The sequence below is a fragment of the Microcaecilia unicolor genome, chromosome 3, assembly GCF_901765095.1.
Source record: "Microcaecilia unicolor chromosome 3, aMicUni1.1, whole genome shotgun sequence".
Classification (NCBI taxonomy): Eukaryota; Metazoa; Chordata; class Amphibia; order Gymnophiona; family Siphonopidae; genus Microcaecilia; species Microcaecilia unicolor.
In genome coordinates this window covers 47,580,049-47,600,360 of record NC_044033.1, presented here as the reverse complement: position 1 = coordinate 47,600,360, position 20,312 = coordinate 47,580,049, and the positions used below count along the sequence as shown (strand labels likewise).

At 46.6% G+C, this 20,312-nt stretch overlaps 1 protein-coding gene across 3 annotated transcripts in view; it reads right to left on the bottom strand.

The window, feature by feature from the left end:
- BABAM2 (BRISC and BRCA1 A complex member 2) overlaps window positions 1-20,312 on the bottom strand; it is a 582,320-nt gene that overhangs the window by 386,029 nt on the left and 175,979 nt on the right. For all 3 annotated transcript variants that reach the window (XM_030195882.1, XM_030195883.1, XM_030195885.1), the window contains exon 5: window positions 19,664-19,858. In XM_030195882.1, coding sequence (XP_030051742.1) covers window positions 19,664-19,858 — 195 coding nt within the window. The remainder of the gene's footprint in view (window positions 1-19,663; window positions 19,859-20,312) is intronic.

Here is a 20,312-nt window from a genome sequence, read left to right as displayed (position 1 = left end):
TCAGACCCCAGTCCCACTGCTCCCCGAGAATGTGGGAAGTGTCACTAGGACAAGCAGCATGTGCATGACAAAGCACAGCCTGAGGGGAAGTTGAGGGAATGGGCACTGTGAAATTCTGCACAGGAACTATACATCATCAGGAGAAATAGCTCCCTACACCCAGGAAAAGTGCTAGCCCAGTGCATGTCTGCAGGGAGCCATGGAGTCGACAGCACCCAAACTGCCCCAACAGAGTGTGAGAAAAACTGCACCCATACAGCAGTGCCTAAAAGGTCAAAGTGTGCGGCTTAAGGCTTCAGCCTGATGCACTTGCATGAGAGACCTGAGGAACAAAGAATAAAAGCTGTACCAGCAAGCGTGCAGCAATGGACCGGCATTCAAGAACCCTGCAGCCATCCAGATGCTTTGAGAAGGGCCATCTGCTGACTCCGGGAATGCTGATCAAGGTCTCCAAGGACCGCGACAGAAAACCAGGCCAAACCAGTGGGGCCAGACCCTGAGATGTTAGATCTCCCCAGAAACGCAAAGAAGGAATGCAGCTGCTCCCACAATCAGAGTCACAACAGCCGTCCCAGTCAGCTCAAAACCAATCGGATCCAAGTTGCAAGGATCCAACCCCAGGGTCGGATGTTCACCACAGTGCCCACCAGAACAAATGTGTGAACTTCACCAGCGAATACAGTGCAAGCGGCCCACTGGAACCACAGCGGCCAAGGCAAGAACAATAGCCAAAGGGCTCTGGCATTGAGAACCTCCATCTGAAGAAAGGTGCCATAAAAATGAAAAACAAGAAAATTGAGTATGCCAGAGACCAAAGACCTGCTGGGTGATGACATCCAACAGAGCCCAGTGCAGACACTGGCCTATCATACAAAGCTATTAGAAAATTCCAGCAGCGTCCCTCCATGCATGCGTGGGTGCCTTCCCACCCAATACACAAGTGTAGGCTCCTCAGTAGGATAACATAGCTGAAAGAATACAACTCCTAGGGGAGGTGGGAGGGCATATGAGAATACTCGGCCTGCTGCCCTCAAAGAACACCTGGCTCCTATGTATTCTAAATGCTGAGTTGGGAGAAGGTGGGACTTGAAATAGTTTATGATGAACCCTAAAAGCACCAGCACCTGAACAGTTCTCCACATTGACTTGTGCGCTCCTTCCTATGAAGTGCTCTTGACCAGCCAATCATCCAGGTAGGGAAACACAAAGAGGGACATAATCGAACGGGGCACTCAAGTTTTCCTGGGGCCGTCCTCGCAGGACGGCTCCGTGAAGGAGCAGGGAATCCCGTATTATCGAAATAAGATGGGCGTCCATCTTTCGTTTCGATAATACAGGTGGGGACGCCCAAATCTCAACATTTAGGTCGACCTTAGAGATGGTCGTCCCCGGTTTTCGGCGATAATGGAAACCGAGGACGCCCATCTCAGAAATGACCAAATCCAAGTCCTTTGGTCAAGGGAAGAGCCAGCATTCGTAGTGCACTGGTCCCCCTCACATGCCAGGACACCAACCGGGCACCCTAGGGGGCACTGCAGTGGACTTCAGAAATTGCTCCCAGGTGCATAGCTCCCTTACCTTGTGTGCTGAGCCCCCCAAACCCCCCCCCCCAAAAAAAAACCACTCCCCACAACTGTACACCACTACCATAGCCCTAAGAGGTGAAGGGGGGCACCTACATGTGGGTACAGTGGGTTTCTTGTGGGTTTTGAAGGGCTCACATTTACCACCACAAGTGTAGCAGGTAGGGTGGGAGGGATGGGCCTGGGTCCGCCTGCCTGAAGTGCACTGCACCCACTAAAACTGCTCCAGGGACCTACATACTGCTGTCATGGAGCTGGCTGGGTATGACATTTGAGGCTGGCATAGAGGCTGGAAAAAAATATTTTAAAAGATTTTTTTTTTTTTAGAGTGGGAGGGGTTGGTGACCACTGGGGGAGTAAGGGGCGGTCACCCCGATTCCCTCCGGTGGACATCTGGTCTGTTCGGGCACCTTTTTGAGGCTTGGTAGCAAGAAAAAATGGACCAAGGAAAGTCGGCCAAGTGCTCGTCAGGGACGCCCTTCTTTTTTCTATTATTGGCCCCAGTCCCGCCTTCACTACGCTGCCGACATGCCCCCATTAACTTTGGTCATCCCCCGCGGCAGAAGGCAGTTGAGGGCGCCCAAAATCGGCTTTCGATTATGCCGATTTGGGCGACCCCAAGAGAAGGACGCCCATCTCCCGATTTGTGTCGGAAGATGGGCGCCCTTCTCTTTCGAAAATAAGCCTGAAAGTCCCAGTCTGCACAGCAATGCTGGACTGCTGCTAAACATTTCATGAAGACCCTGGGTGCAGACGCGAAACCAAAAGGCACAACAGGATAGTGGTAGTGGTGTTTCCCTACTTGAAATCTGAGATACTTTCTGTGGCTGGGAAGTATCAAAATGTGGGTATAGGCACACCAAGTCCAGAGAACATTGCCAAGCTTGTTACTGAATCATGGGGAGAAGGGCCAAGGGAAATCATCCTAAACTTTTCTTTGACCAGGAATTTGTTCAGGTCCTTTAGGTCTAACATGGGACAAAATCTCCCAGTTTTTTGGGCACAAGAAAGTACCTGAAATAGAATACCATCCCTTCTTCCCCAGGTGGCACAAGTTCGACTGCAATGGCCTGTAGAAGGGCGGAGATTTCCTCTACAAGTATCTGCTTGTGCTGAGATTTGATGTAAGATGCTCTCGATGGGTAACTTGGTGGTTTCTGATGGTGTTGGTTGGTGTTTATAAGGAGACACTGTTAATGGTAAAAATTCAACCTCCTCCCCACTGGCAGATCATCTGGGTCAGCTACTTAGATGATGGCTATGTTCTCCTGGAGTCAGTTAAAAGCTCATCCCTTGCTTTTACTGGTGAGCCAGCTAGGCCTTCTGGGAATGGGACTGAAATGGCCAAGAGTGTTAGGGCTGGGGCTGCTAGGTAGAGCAGAAAGGTGGTGGAAAACTATGTCTTTGAGAGTAATACACTCACCAGCTAAGCCCAGTTGAAAATCTACTGGAGGAGCATAAAGTTGGAGGTTGCCAAGAAAGGGACCGAGCATCATGGTGAGGAGAAAGGCATATAGAGGCCCTTTTTCAAAGCGGCGATAAGCCCAACATGGGCTTACCACTCACTCTTTCGGGACTACCACCAGCCCAACACGGTTGCCGGCGGAAGTCCCACTGCGAGCATGCACCATTTCCAGGGGAAAAAGAAAACCCCCAGAAATGGCTTGTGAGGCGATAGGAGCTCTTTGCATCGAGCACACACATATAACTTCTCACCAACTGGGAGATAATCATACATGTGACACAGTGCAAAAGACTGGATAGCACCCCTCTCGCTGCTGGATTGCTGTCTGCAACTTAGCATTATAGAGCTGTTTAATTAAAACTTCTTAAGGTACTATGGATATCTGGTGAATATAAAGAGCCTTAAGATTAGATGATGTAATATATAATTTATTTAGTGTTTGCTTCTCAGAAACTAATTAAATGTAATAAAAACTGTAATGAAAACTCCCCTCTTGTCCTAATTAGAATAACTGACTATAAATGAAGAGCTAGGGGTGGGTGGGAGTTGGGGAGAGTGGGTGAGAATGAGAACTGAACTATGCCCTGCTGTGTCTTCTAGAGTGTATCAGAAAATTCAAATTTTAAAACTACGGGGAAAAGGGTATGGAGACTAGTTAATAAAGTTTGCTTCTTTTTTTTTTTCACTTCTGTGTTTGTCAGTAACAATAACCTACAATTCCTCTTACCAAGCACATGTCACATACACAGAGAAACGTCTTCTTCTCTCAGAACTTCTCAAAAAGAAGGTTAAAAGTGACTTTACCCCTCTATACAGTTTGGATTCTAAGAAGACTGCGTCATACAAACCCTTTGAAGCTAACCCAGTAATCAGATTGCTCTTATCAACCTTTGCAAATATTCTACTTCCTCACACCTTAATTAACACCTAATTCAGGTCAGTAGCAGTGCTACCTCTCCAGCAGGCAAAGAACAGAAAATAACTTTCTTTTACTAAACATATACCCCTGATTCTAGAAACTTGTACACCCAAATTTATGTTTAGCACACAAAGTTGTGCATGTAACTTAACTGTCTAAAGAACTAAGTCATTAACACCAATAATTGGATATTATTAGTATTAACTGGTGCTAATTAGTGCAAATTATCAGTTACACGTGTAACTGCCCTTAATATTCTATAAGATGTGCACCCAGCTAATGCAGGAGTGAATGGAGTTTACTCCTGCTCCACCATCCCCACTGGACTACCAGGGATCTCCTGGGGGGGGGGGGGGGGGGGGGGGTCAATCCATGCTGAGGGCAGGTGGGATCATAGAGCGGGGATTGTAACACAGTCAGAATTGGAAGGGCTGAATCATATAAAAACTATGTGGGTCCCAGCTGAAATTCAACCAGCGGCTGCATAATTGTAATATGCATGCCCTTTCTTAATATCTGCCAGGACCCGCATAGACTCCAGCAGCCAGCCTCACTTAAATTAACATCAGATATTCAGTGCTGGTGCCCAGACATAGCATGGCACTGAATATCTTGTGCAAATTTAGCCTGCAACAATCAGTGTTTTATACTGACCCAATTTTTTGCAATCTCTGCAGGGAGGTCTCCTAGGAAAATATTTTTTAACTCACTGACAAAGGATGTGATAAAAGTTGTTAATAAGGTTTGGCCAAGTTCCCGGAGGAAAGTCCATAAAATGTTTTTAAGGTAGAGACTTATAGACAGCCACAGCTTATCCTTGGGAGTAAGCACCATGGCCAGGTACTTATCACCTGGAGAGGTCACAAATGGAAATCAGATACTGGACTTGAAGGACCTTTGGTCTAGTCCAATATGATAGTTCTTATATGTTTTCATTGAATGAGCCCTTCGAAACCATGAAGCTTTCAACAAGTATGCCAAGGAAAATGATTTCTTTGATCCTTCTTGTCAAGGAGGGCTTGGAAGTTGCTTCATCCTTGCAAAGACCACTAAACAGAATGAACAGTCAATCTTAGTTCCTAAAGGAATTAGTTATCTGGTACTTTTGGAGCAAGAAGTGAAGAGCGCTCTCTCTCCCTTTACATTTAAGAAGGATGTGAGCAAAAACCTGATTCAAGTGGAATGATGAAATTACCCTGGGCAAAAAGAAAGCAACTGGCTGAAAGAGGATCATCATCCTAGAAAAACTAAATATAAACCTCTACAAGACAAGGAAAACAGCTCTGAAGCACATCTGAGTAAACATTTACTAGAAAAATGAATTTAAGAGAGAGATCCTCTGATGATGCCTATTTAATAAGCTTGAAAGGAAAACAAAAAAAAAGATCCCATCGGCAATCAGGGCCCTAAAGGGATACTAAATTCATTTAAGACCCCAAAGGAATTTGGATTATAAACTAAGGAAGAGCCCTAACGTCACCCCTTATAAAACAAAATAGCTAACAGAAAACTGAGAGCCAAGCGTTCAGAAAATAATGGCAACATCCACACACCAAGGCGAGAAAGACCAACTGCTTCAAATAGGCATCAGACTCGCCAAAACATTAATGATGATGACTTCCTATTGACTCAGCAAGGTAGAAGTACAACAAAACAGAAAACTCTCCTGCACAACTGCACAGTTTTAAGACAAAATGGAAATGAATACTCCCTTACATCTGGTGCCTGCCACAACAGTCTGTGAAAGTCAGGAAGATGAAAGGGAACCTCAGCATTTAGTTTCACAAATTATCTTTACCATTGTTACCCTGGAGCCCGACATGCATGTGAAGACCATATATGCATAAGAGAAAAGAGAACCAAATCCAGGATGTAGGCCACCTCTTATTAATGAGTTTAGGGTAACCCTGAAGGGTATACTACATATAAGATTAATTTTTTAAAAAGGAAGAAAAAATGTCCAAAGGTCTTCACTGGAACGATCTTTAAATTCTCAAAATTGCTTAGACATAACCAAAGGAAAAGCTTTCTCCTATCCAATTATTAAAAAGGACTCAATCACCTTTATTGGCCTTCAGTAAATATTGAAAGGACAACCAAATAAGGTGGAAATCTATCATGACCCTAGGATAAAACCATTGAGGTTTGCACATTATGGGCAAGATTCTATATATGGTGTGTATAGAGCTGTTTGGTTTTTCAAATCAGTCAGCTATTAAAAGCAGGAAGCCAGCAAAAGAATCGGTTGGGCCACTGGATGACCGAGGGGTAAAAGGGGCAATCAAGGAAGACAAAGACGTAGTGGAGAGATTGAGTGAATTCTTTACTTCGGTCTTCACCGAGGAAAATTTGGGTGGGATATCGGTGTCAGAAATGGTATTTCAAGCGGACGAGTCGGAGAAACTTACTGACTTCACGGTAAACCTGGAGGACGTAATGGGGCAGTTCAGCAAACTGAAGAGTAGCAAATCTCCAGGACCGGATGGTATTCATCCTAGAGTACTGATAGAACTGAAAAATGAGCTTGCGGAGCTACTTTAGTGATATGCAATTTATCCTTAAAATCGAGAGTGGTACCAGAAGATTGGAGGGTGGCCAATGTAACGCCAATTTTCAAAACAGGTTCCAGGGAAGATCCAGGAAATTATAGACCAGTGAGTCTGACGTCGGTGCCGGGGAAAATGGTAGAGGTTATTATTAAAAACAAAATTACAGAGCACATCCGAGGACATGGATTATTGAGACCAAGTCAGCATGGCTTTTGTGTGAGGAAATCTTGCCTGACCAATTTACTTCAATTCTTTGAAGGAGTAAACAAACATGTGGACAAAGGGGATCCGGTTGATATTGTGTATCTGGATTTTCAAAAGGCGTTTGACAAGGTACCTAATGAAAGGCTACAGAGGAAATTGGAGGGTCATGGGATAGGAGGAAACGTCCAATTGTGGATTAAAAACTGGTTGAAGGATAGGAAACAGAGAGTGGGCTTAAATGGGCAGTATTCACAATGGAGAAGGGTAGTTAGTGGGGTTCCTCAGGTGTCTGTGCTAGGACCGCTTTTTTAATTTATTTATAAATGATTTAGAGATGGGAGTAACTAGCGAGGTAATTAAATTTGCTGATGACACAAAGTTATTCAAAGTCGTTAACTCGCGACATGATCGTGAAAAATTACAAGAGGACCTTACGAGACTGGGAGACTGGGCGGCTAAATGGCAGATGACGTTTAATGTGAGCAAGTGCAAGGTGATGCATGTGGGAAAAATGAACCCGAAATATAGCTACATCATGCAAGGTTCCACGTTAGGAGTTACGGACCAAGAAAGAGATCTGGGTGTCGTCGTTGATAATACACTGAAACCTTCTGCTCAGTGTGCTGCTGCGGCTCGGAAAGCGAATAGAATATTGGGTATTATTAGGAAAGGTATGGAAAACAGGTGTGAGGATGTTATAATGCCGTTGTATTGCTCCATGGTGCAACCGCACCTTGAGTATTGTGTTCAATTCTGGTCGCCGCATCTCAAGAAAGATATAGTAGAATTGGAAAAGGTGCAGCGAAGGGCGACTAAAATGATAGCGGGGATGGGACGACTTCCCTATGAAGAAAGACTAAGGAGGCTAGGGCTTTTCAGCTTGGAGAAGAGACAGCTGAGGGGAGACATGATAGAGGTATATAAAATAATGAGTGGAATGGAACAGGTGGATGTAAAGCGTCTGTTCACGCTTTCCAAAAATATTAGGACTAGGGGGCATGCAATGAAACTACAGTGTAGTAAATTTAAAACAAATCGGAGAAAATATTTCTTCACCCAACGCATAATTAAGCTCTGGAATTCGTTGCCGGAGAATGTGGTGAAGGCGGTTAGCTTAGCAGAGTTTAAAAAGGGGTTAGACGGTTTCCTAAAGGACAAGTCCATAAACCACTACTAAATGGACTTGGGAAAAATCCACAATTCCAGGAATAACATGTATAGAATGTTTGTACATTTGGGAAGCTTGCCAGGTGCCCTTGGCCTGGATTGGCCGCTGTCGTGGACAGGATGCTGGGCTCGATGGACCCTTGGTCTTTCCCAGTGTGGCATTACTTATGTACTTATGTATTCCTTTTCCTGATCTAGTAGGGCAATTAGCTGGCTTGTGTCTTGGTTTTCTTACCGACTATAGACAGGCTTGCTTAACCCTCGTAATGGGCTATAAACTTTAACAAGTGTCTGTTTGTTTATTTCAAACAGGCTTTGTACATAACACAGGGACATTTTCAATGAAGGACCACAATTAATGATAGGTATTCTTTACAAAGGGCAAATGATGAATATGTGAGAAAAATACCAAAGAAACAGAATTATGTGAAGGTGACCTTAAAGGTCAGAGTTGAAGAATACCAGATAAGTAAAAGAGAAAATATAAGGCATTAAGTGATTGGACAAAATTAAGCTTCAGTTTTCAGCCTGGGTACCTTTTGTACTAGGTCAGAATCTGACAGCTTCCGAAGAGAAAGCGAATGCTACATACCTGTAGAAGGTATTCTCCGAGGACAGCAGGCTGATTGTTCTCACTGATGGGTGACGTCCACGGCAGCCCCTCCAATCGGAAACTTCACTAGCAAAGGCCTTTGCTAGTCCTCGCGCGCTCATGCGCACCGCGCATGCACGGCCGTCTTCCCGCCCGAACCGGCTCGTGTTCGTCAGTCCCATAAGTAGCAAACAAAGCAAGGGAAGACACAACTCCAAAGGGGAGGCGGGCGGGTTTGTGAGAACAATCAGCCTGCTGTCCTCGGAGAATACCTTCTACAGGTATGTAGCATTCGCTTTCTCCGAGGACAAGCAGGCTGCTTGTTCTCACTGATGGGGTATCCCTAGCCCCCAGGCTCACTCAAAACAACAACCATGGTCAATTGGGCCTCGCAACGGCGAGGACATAACTGAGATTGACCTAAAAAATTTATAAACTAACTGAGAGTGCAGCCTGGAACAGAACAAACAGGGCCCTCGGGGGGTGGAGTTGGATCCTAAAGCCCGAACAGGTTCTGAAGAACTGATTGCCCGAACCGACTGTCGCGTCGGGTATCGTGCTGCAGGCAGTAATGAGATGTGAATGTGTGGACAGATGACCACGTCGCAGCTTTGCAAATTTCTTCAATAGAGGCTGACTTCAAGTGGGCTACCGACGCTGCCATGGCTCTAACATTATGAGCCGTGACATGACCCTCAAGAGCCAGCCCAGCCTGGGCGTAAGTGAAGGAAATGCAATCTGCTAGCCAATTGGATATGGTGCGTTTCCCCACAGCCACTCCCCTCCTATTGGGATCAAAAGAAACAAACAATTGGGCGGACTGTCTGTTGGGCTGTGTCCGCTCCAGGTAGAAGGCCAATGCTCTCTTGCAGTCCAATGTGTGCAGCTGACGTTCAGCAGGGCAGGAATGAGGACGGGGAAAGAATGTTGGCAAGACAACTGACTGGTTCAGATGGAACTCCGACACAACCTTTGGCAAGAACTTAGGGTGAGTGCGGAGGACTACTCTGTTATGATGAAATTTGGTGTAAGGGGCCTGGGCTACCAGGGCCTGAAGCTCACTGACTCTACGAGCTGAAGTAACTGCCACCAAGAAAATGACCTTCCAGGTCAAGTACTTCAGATGGCAGGAGTTCAGTGGCTCAAAAGGAGGTTTCATCAGCTGAGTGAGAACGACATTGAGATCCCATGACACTGTAGGAGGTTTGACGGGGGGCTATGACAAAAGCAAACCTCTCATGAAGCGAACAACTAAAGGCTGTCCTGAGATCGGCTTACCTTCCAAACGGTAATGGTATGCACTGATTGCACTAAGGTGAACCCTTACAGAGTTGGTCTTGAGACCGGACTCAGACAAGTGCAGAAGGTACTCAAGCAGGGTCTGTGTAGGACAAGAGTGAGGATCTAGGGCCTTGCTGTCACACCAGACGGCAAACCTCCTCCACAGAAAGAAGTAACTCCTCTTAGTGGAATCTTTCCTGGAAGCAAGCAAGACGCGGGAGACACCCTCTGACAGACCCAAAGAGGCAAAGTCTATGCTCTCAACATCCAGGCCGTGAGAGCCAGGGACCGGAGGTTGGGATGCAGAAGCGCCCCTTCGTCCTGCGTGATGAGGGTCGGAAAACACTCCAATCTCCACGGTTCTTCGGAGGACAACTCCAGAAGAAGAGGGAACCAGATCTGACGCGGCCAAAAAGGAGCAATCAGAATCATGGTGCCTCGGTCTTGCTTGAGTTTCAACAAAGTCTTCCCCACCAGAGGTATGGGAGGATAAGCATACAGTAGACCCTCCCCCCAGTCCAGGAGGAAGGCATCCGATGCCAGTCTGCCGTGGGCCTGAAGCCTGGAACAGAACTGAGGGACTTTGTGGTTGGCTCGAGATGCGAAGAGGTCTACCAAGGGGGTGCCCCACACCTGGAAGATCTGTCGCACTACACGGGAATTGAGCAACCACTCGTGAGGTTGCATAATCCTGCTCAACCTGTCGGCTAGACTGTTGTTTACGCCTGCCAGATATGTGACTTGGAGCACCATGCCGTGACGGCGAGCCCAGAGCCACATGCTGACGGCTTCCTGACACAGGGGGCGAGATCCGGTGCCCCCCTGCTTGTTGACGTAGTACATGGCAACCTGGTTGTCTGTCTGAATTTGAATAATTTGGTGGGACAGCCGATCTCTGAAAGCCTTCAGAGCGTTCCAGATCACTCGTAACTCCAGAAGATTGATCTGCAGATCGCGTTCCTGGAGGGACCAGCTTCCTTGGGTGTGAAGCCCATCGACATGAGCTCCCCATCCCAGGAGAGACGCATCCGTGGTCAGCACTTTTTGTGGCTGAGGAATTTGGAAAGGACGTCCCAGAGTCAAATTGGACCAAATCGTCCACCAATACAGGGATTTGAGAAAACTCGTGGACAGGTGGATCACGTCTTCTAGATCCCCAGCAGCCTGAAACCACTGGGAAGCTAGGGTCCATTGGGCAGATCTCATGTGAAGGCGGGCCATGGGAGTCACATGAACTGTGGAGGCCATGTGGCCTAGCAATCTCAACATCTGCCGAGCTGTGATCTGCTGGGACGCTCGCACCCGCGAGACGAGGGACAACAAGTTGTTGGCTCTCGTCTCTGGGAGATAGGCGCGAGCCGTCCGAGAATCCAGCAGAGCTCCTATGAATTCGAGTCTCTGCACTGGAAGAAGATGGGACTTTGGATAATTTATCACAAACCCCAGTAGCTCCAGGAGGCGAATAGTCATCTGCATGGACTGCAGGGCTCCTGCCTCGGCTGTGTTCTTCACCAGCCAATCGTCGAGATATGGGAACACGTGTACCCCCAGTCTGCGAAGTGCCGCTGCTACTACAGCCAAGCACTTCGTGAACACTCTGGGCGCAGAGGCGAGCCCAAAGGGTAGCACACAGTACTGGAAGTGACGTGTGCCCAGCTGAAATCGCAGATACCGTCTGTGAGCTGGCAGTATCGGGATGTGTGTGTAGGCATCCTTCAAGTCCAGAGAGCATAGCCAATCGTTTTCCTGAATCATGGGAAGAAGGGTGCCCAGGGAAAGCATCCTGAACTTTTCTTTGACCAGATATTTGTTCAGGGCCCTTAGGTCTAGGATGGGACGCATCCCCCCTGTTTTCTTTTCCACAAGGAAGTACCTGGAATAGAATCCCAGCCCTTCTTGCCCGGATGGCACGGGCTCGACCGCATTGGCGCTGAGAAGGGCGGAGAGTTCCTCTGCAAGTACCTGCTTGTGCTGGAAGCTGTAGGATTGAGCTCCCGGTGGACAATTTGGAGGTTTTGAAGCCAAATTGAGGGTGTACCCGTGCCGGACTATTTGAAGAACCCACTGATCGGAGGTTATGAGAGGCCACCTTTGGTGAAAAGCTTTTAACCTCCCCCCGACTGGTAGGTCGCCCGGCACTGATACTTGGATGTCGGCTATGCTCTGCTGGAGCCAGTCAAAAGCTCGTCCCTTGCTTTTGCTGGGGAGCCGATGGGCCTTGCTGAGGCGCACGCTGCTGACGAGAGCGAGCGCGCTGGGGCTTAGCCTGGGCCGCAGGCTGTCAAGAAGGAGGATTGTACCTACGCTTGCCAGAAGAGTAGGGAACAGTCTTCCTTCCCCCGAAAAATCTTCTACCTGTAGAGGCAGATGCTGAAGGCTGCCGGCGGGAGAACTTGTCGAATGCGGTGTCCCGCTGGTGGAGCTGCTCTACCACCTGTTCGACTTTCTCTCCAAAAATATTATCCGCACGGCAAGGCGAGTCCGCAATCCGCTGCTGGATTCTATTCTCCAGGTTGGAGGCACGCAGCCATGAGAGTCTGCGCATCACCACACCTTGAGCAGCGGCCCTGGACGCAACATCAAAGGTGTCATACACCCCTCTGGCCAGGAATTTTCTGCACGCCTTCAGCTGCCTGACCACCTCCTGAAAAGGCTTGGCTTGCTCAGGGAGGAGCGCATCCACCAAGCCCGCCAACTGCCGCACATTGTTCCGCATGTGTATGCTCGTGTAGAGCTGGTAGGACTGAATCTTGGCCACGAGCATAGACGAATGGTAGGCCTTCCTCCCAAAGGAGTCCAAGGTTCTAGAGTCCTTGCCCGGGGGCGCCGAAGCATGTTCTCTAGAACTCTTGGCCTTCTTTAGGGCCAAATCCACAACTCCAGAGTCATGAGGCAACTGCATGCGCATCAGCTCTGGGTCCCCATGGATCCGGTACTGGGACTCGATCTTCTTGGGAATGTGGGGATTAGTTAGAGGCTTGGTCCAGTTCGCCAGCAATGTCTTTTTTAGGACATGATGCATGGGTACGTGGACGCTTCCTTAGGTGGAGAAGGATAGTCCAGGAGCTCAAACATTTCAGCCCTGGGCTCATCCTCCATAACCACCGGGAAGGGGATGGCCGTAGACATCTCCCGGACAAAGGAAGCGAAAGACAGACTCTCGGGGGGAAAAAGCTGTCTCTCAGGAGAGGGAGTGGGATTGGAAGGAAGACCCTCAGACTCCTCATCAGAGAAATATCTGGTGTCTTCTTCCTCTTCCCACGAGGCCTCACCCTCGGTGTCAGACACAAGTTCACGGACCTGTGTCTGCAACCGTGCCCGACTCGACTCTGTGGAGCCACGTCCACGATGGGGGCATCGAGAGGTAGACTCCCTCGCCCGCGTCGGCGAAGCTCCCTCCGCCGACGTAGTCGGGGAGCCCTCCTGGGAGGCGACGGCAGCCGGTACCGCACGCGGCACCGACGCCGGAGACCTCACCCCGGGCGATGGACCAGCCGGCGCCACGCTCGACGGTACCGGTGGCGCAAGCACCGCCGGTACCGGAGGGGTAGGGCGCAACAGCTCTCCCAGAATCTCTGGGAGAACGGCCCGGAGGCTCTCGTTCAGAGCGGCTGCAGAGAAAGGCATGGAGGTCGATGCAGGCGTCGACGTCAGAACCTGTTCCGGGCGTGGAGGCTGTTCCGGGCTGTCCAGAGTGGAGCGCATCGACACCTCCTGAACAGAGGGTGAGCGGTCCTCTCGGTGCCGATGCCTGCTGGGTGCCGACTCCCTCGGCGACCCAGAGCTCTCGGTGCCGACACGGGAAGGAGACCGATGACGATGCTTCTTCGACTTCTTGGAACGAAGCATGTCACCGGAGCTTCCCGGCACCGACGAGGAGGACGTAGAATCCAGCCGTCGCTTCCTCGGGGCCGAGGCCGAAGGAGGTCGGTCGGGGGGGCTGTACCGCAGGAGCCCTCAGGGTAGGGGGAGACCCACCCGAAGGCTCACCGCCACCAGCAGGGGAATGGACAGCCCTCACCTGCACTTCAGACGAAGCACCACCGTCCGACAACATCAGCAGACGAGGTCCCGGTACCACCGACGTTGACGCAGCTGTCCGATGTCTCAGCGCCGATGCAGAGGGCCGATGCCTCGATGCACTCGATGCACTGGCGGCCGAGGATGAAGGTCTGGACGCTGAAGACGTCGATGCACTCGATACCCCCGGTGCCGATGTCGACGAAGAGCCCGAGAACAAAACGTTCCACTGGGCCAATCTTGCTACCTGAGTCCGCTTTTGCAAAAGGGAACACAGACTACAGGCCTGCGGGCGGTGCCCAGCCCCCAAGCACTGAAGACACGACGCGTGCCTATCAGTGAGCGAGATGACCCGGGCGCACTGGGTGTACTTCTTGAAGCCGCTGGGAGACTTCGATGTCATGGGCGGAAAAATCACGCCGGCGAGATCAAAAGTCGAAATGGCGGAAAAGGCACCACAAAAACAAGGGGAAGAAAACTTCGACCCAAGGCCTAAAAGCGGCCTACCCCGACGACGAAAGAAAACTTACTGGGGCGAAAAAGCTGGAAATATCGGGGGAAAAGCGACCGAAGTGTCCCTTTCCATACACAGAATGTTTGTTTTTTTTTTTTTTAACACGAAGAGAACGCGCGAGGTCGACTTTGCGGGGCACGACACGGCGAAAACATGACCGTACCGAGCGCGGACAAAAGAAGACTGACGAACACGAGCCGGTTCGGGCGGGAAGACGACCGCGCATGCGCGGTGCGCATGAGCGCGCAAGGACTAGCAAAGGCCTTTGCTAGTGAAGTTTCCGATTGGAGGGGCTGCCGTGGACGTCACCCATCAGTGAGAACAAGCAGCCTGCTTGTCCTCGGAGAAAACACAGAGAGAGAGAGCAAGAGAGAGAGAGATTATATTTTCCTTATACTGAAATTTGGACTGATAAAAATAGTAATTCAATTTTCTGTAATACTGGGATAAAAGAATTTTTATTGTAACCATTTATTTACTCTAAATAAAATTTAGCATTATTATAAAAGAGAAAAAACTTAACTGTTAAAGTGTTTTTCCTTTGTTAGAACGGCTTGGGTTTTTTTTTTTAGTTTCTTCTGTTCAGCTTCCTTTTAGAGGCAAGAAAGGTTCCAAAACTTGGTCCTGGAGGCACCCCAGCCAGTCAGGTTTTTGGGCTATCCACTTTGAACATTCATGAGAGAGATTTGCATGCAATGCCTCCACTGCATGCAAATCTATCTCATGAATATTCATTGTGGATATCCTGAAAAACTAACTGGCTGGGGTGCCTCGAGGACCAGATTTGGGAACCATTGACCTAGGCATATTCTGTAAAGTACACCTAAATTTTATAGAACAGGCTTAAATTTCCACACAGTATACAGAATACGTTGAGCAGATCAGGTGTATTCTATAATAATGTGCATAGATTATAGAAACACCCACACCATGCCCCCTTTCCAACTATGTGACTTAGAATTTAGACACACTACGTTATACAATACACTTTGCAAGTTATGCACATAAATCTCAATTAATTCCAATTACTGCTAATTGCTTAACATCCAATTAACAGCACTGATTAGTTAACCAATTAGGTTATGTGCGCTTCAATTTCCGCGCGGAAACTGAGGCGTATTATATAGAATCCTGGGGTACGTACATCCTGTTACAACGAAATTTGGTATAAAGTGAATATGTTTACTAATTCTGAAGATTTGTGACTCTCTGGACTAAAGTAACTGACACCCAAAATGCAAACTTTCAAATTAGATTCTTTAGCTCACAAGAGGCCTTTGCTGAGTTGAGGATGCTTATGTTTATTAAAAATTCTTGATGCCCCTTCTTTGTTTCTGCGCAAAGGCCACAGCAGCTAACAATAAAAATTAAAAAAAATCAAAAGGCACGCCAGCAAATTATAGGAAAGATAAAGACTAAGCATGCAAAGGGTCAGTCATATCAGAGGGCAAAATTAAAGGACTCAAACACGCCATCAGGACTGCATAGGTTGCTCCAGGTTTCAGGAAGTTTTAGTAACAGGCCCAAAAGCCATTTTGAAAAAGTGGGATGTCTACAGAAGAAATAGGTGAGAAAAGTATTCCCACCCCTCTGCATGTTTCAGCCATTGCGGTGGGGTGGTGGGCAGCTTTGGTGGAGATGGGGCAGTTGCAGGGAACTTGGTTGTAGGAGTTAGAGCAGTTGCAAGGGAGGTAACATTTTAGAGGTCGGGCAGTTTGCAGGGTGGTAGAGAAATTCCAGAGGGTAGTTAGTGGGGTTGGGGGAAAATTTACAGAGTGGTTGGGCAGCTGCTGGGGAGTGTAGCCAAATAACTCTGTATGAATAAGTGAGAATATAACTAATCATACCACTAATATCCTAAGGATTATTATGAGAACTTACACAAATAATATGTGTTGTGCAAAATACACTTAGCAGCTAGTAATTCACTTACCACCAGTCCTGAAAAAACAGTCTGTTACAGACCCAAAGCCCTGACTAAACAATCCCGACTGTAGGTAATAAATCTGTTCTCACCTTGTCATCCTTATTGCAGACTTCCAATGGTAAAGAATCGGATTCCTTCGTTGAGACTCAAGCTGAAGCCCCAGCAAGTGTCACAGTCCAGGAATAAAATCCAATGTCTGTATTCTGATACTGATAGCACAGTCTTTCAGGTGAAGCCTAGCATTGTAGCTTAGCTGACCTTGTCAGTTTGTTACAAGGTATGCAGTTCACTGGTGTGTTTAGAAAATCAGTCTCTCACTCCTCTCTGAGACATCTATCCATCAACAATTCTTCTGGTCTTCTCCTTTCTCTTATTCCTCTTTAGTCCAACACTGGCATCCTTTCTGGGTCAGATGATACCTATTGACCAATCAGAAACGGCGTAATTCTATCCAGCAGAATTCATGGTCATGAAGAGAGGCCTTGTAGTTAGCAAAGAAACTCTTATCAGTCGACAGCAAACCTCCTTCCTGATTCTCATTAAAAACTTGAAGCCATGGTCTCTGTGAAGTAAGCTCCTCCGCTCTTCCCAGGAGGTAACTGGAGGCTACTTTGCAGTAAACAGCATGTCCTTGGATGAAGTCACCATGGTATGCCCAGCAGTAATTTTCATTTTGTGAAAAGAAGTTTCTGATGGTTACAGATGTATTCAGGGCACAGGCTGTAGAATCCATATTGGTTACAAAAGAATGGTTCAGGCTTGTATAGGCCCCAGACCAGCAAAGGTGAGACTACTGGAAAATACTCCTACAGGAAGGTAGTTTGGGGGACACTTTGGGGGGTTGGGAGAATGGGAGAGGCACTTTGAAATAAGAACGGCTTTCCCAACGGATGTGCTTCACTGTATTTAAATTTCTGTGCTATTGAAACTGGGATTCCTTCTCCCATAGGTATGTATTGGGCCATTATTGGGGGGGGGGGGGGCTTATTTCTCTAGAACTGACAGACCATCTGGCCATTTTCACTTATACCAAGTTTCATCTAATTCTGTTACATTTTCAGAGAATTACTTTGCCCCCAGACAGATGGATGAACATTTTTCAACCTATTTTGTATAATTTTTTCCATCTTCCACTGAGCTGGAAAGAATAAAAACCTGCAGAAGAAGAACTTCAATTCTTTTTCTGTTTTGGTCATCCTGTCCCAATCCACCTAGATGTTATCTGTGCATGGATATGTTCCATGGGATATCAAACAACCACTACATGAATCCTACAACAGCTGTATTGAACTGCTCGGATATGCACCAATTGCACTGAGGTACACTGTAACATAGTTGGTTTTGAATCCTTATTCTTAAACTATATAGAAGACATTCAAAGAGTTTTTGTTGGAAACAAAAGAAGGTTTATAAAACAGTGGTTCCCAAAAAAAAAAAAAGACAACCAACCAGCTGAGTTTTCAGCACATTCACAATTAATATGCTAACAATAGATTTAAATGCATTGCCCCCACAGTATAAAAAATCTACTTCATGCATATTCATAACTAAAATCCCCAAAACATGAGTAACTGATGGATTATCAAAACAGGTTTAGGAATCACAGATCTAGAGCATTCCTCTCTCATTTGCTGTGAAATGCAGTTATAAAATGAATAAACTAAACTTACAATGCTGAGTACCATCTGTTGGACAACATGTTAAACCAAGACCCAGTTCATTTGCATAAAAAAATCACAGTGCTCTTTTAATAACAGCAATCCCCTCCGAAGGGACACCGCCTTGTAAGTGGTGGAGGGGCTTCCGTGTTTCAATGACTCAGAGGGCTATGCTGAAGGGTTACCCATATCAGACAGGCCTCTGAGGAGAAACCAGACAAAGAGTGTCCCAAACTGGAGGATCCAAGATGGCGTCGAGGGAGAATGTACGTTAGTTGAGTTCCCGCTCTACACCAGAATACCTGAAGAAGGAGGCGCGCTCCGCAGAGAATGGGGAAGAAGAAAGGCAAAGCCGTGGTGTTGCTCCCCTCGAACACGGCTGGGGTTCCCACCACTTCTCAGTCTACTTTGGAGAGATTCGGGGTCATAACGTCGGGGATATCGGTTCCTGCTTCGGGGAACAGCAAGGCTTTATTGCCGAATCTCAGTGGAGAGGGAGTGACTTTGAGTCCCCCTGTGGGCATGACCTTTCCAAGACCCGGAAACAGTAACGCTTCACTACGGAGGTCGACAGTGGAAACGCCCGAAGTGGGTTAGGATTTTCACGTGATCCGAGGAGGTCCTGGTGCAGCATTGACTCCGGATAATAAACCAACTGGGGGATTGGAGAGTGAGCTCTTCCCCCCCCCCCCCCCCCCCCCCCCCCCCCCCCCGAAGGTATCTGGAGCAGTTTCTGTGGAGAAATTGGACCTGGTGAAGCCAAACAATGTCACAATGGACGCACTATGGGACGTGCTGCAGAGTGTGAATAACTCTCTTCTTCAGATGTCAAATTTTTTTAGGAATAAATATGTGATTATATCAATACTTATCTAACAAAGTGGAAGTCCAAGATAAAAAAATAAAGATTTTGATTTCGGAAATGGATTCTCTATGAAAATCAGTTAATCTGGTAATGAAGGACAATCATGTTTCTTGTAAAAAAATTGGAACTTCTGGAGAACCAATTAAGGAAAAATAACTTGAGAAAGATACATTTTCCCTAAAATACCCTGTTTATAGAGTTATATTATTAGTGACTTTTGCCTTTGATTTAGATAGGAACAATGTTTTGAAATTGTATTTCCGACATATGGCTGATAGTTTTTTTGGGTTCAAAGATAAATATATTTCCTGACATATCAAGGGAATCGCAGACTAGGAGGTGTGAACTCTTGGCTTTTAAGCCAAGAATCATTGCCCTAGGTGGGACCTTCCTAGAGCGATTCCCTTGTAAGTGTTTTATTTCCTGATTACTTATTTGTTGAACCCAGGAAATTACAAGAGTTTGTGGAGTTAAAAGAACAGATGACGAACTCTCTGCAGCAACTTCCTTTAGTTACCACTGTACCGGCTGCAATTACCGATTAACCTTCCTCCCTCAGAAAATATGAATTGTAAGATTAACCATTCCATGTTTTTCTTATTTTCTTTGAGATTGTTTTCCTGATCTTGGATCCCCTAATTGTGGACAATAATGTGGACTAACAAAGATGATATTTTTCCTTAATGTTTGTTTTAATTGATATTTTCTCTTTTCTTTCCCATTTATGTATTGGACATAAATGTAATATAAAATGAATAAATAAAATAATTAATAACAGCAAAGAGATAATCCAAGTCTCAAAACTAACTTGAAATTTAATTATACAATCATAGCTCACAAAATTCTCCTTATAGAAACAAACTACTCGCAGAAAAAAAATGAACCCTTACATATTATTAGAAAACTGTTATTTGCTTACCCAGTTATTCTTCTTGCCAGCATAAATCTCCATGTTTTCCCCATATTCTGGCTCCGCCAACAGTGTCTGATACTCAAACATAAGGCGGGAGCTTTCCCGGAGCCGACTACACTGGTACTGGTGATATTGCTGTATCAACTCTTTCACCACGAGCAGGAGGCATTCCGGGTCAGAAGGATTCCATGCAGCTAAACTCTATAAAGAGAGAAAAGGAGTTTGTTTTAAAATGTTAGTGTTTCATTCTTTCAGCACCACATAAAAATTAGTAGAATTGAAATTATTTCTGGAAACCAGTTATGTATTCTCCTCTGATCAGTGCTGATTTAACTGATCTGTTTTATTTAACTTTTTAGAATGATGCAATTTATGTACTGATTAGTCTGTTTTGTGTTTTTGAACTTTATGTTGTTTTTATTTCACTATATTTTTATGTAGTTATTTTTTAACATTTTTTAAATTATATCTATATAATTTTGAATGTTCATTTGTTTAAAACCCTGACGCAGGCGATTTCGCTGAAACACGGACCATGTCAGGTCTTATCAATAAAGTACTGGTGTGACATCCCTCTCTTGAAGGCTCCTTGTGTTCTTTTTGGCTGCTAGTAACCTGGGGAACTGGACTCGATTTCCACTGCAGCTCCTTGTGA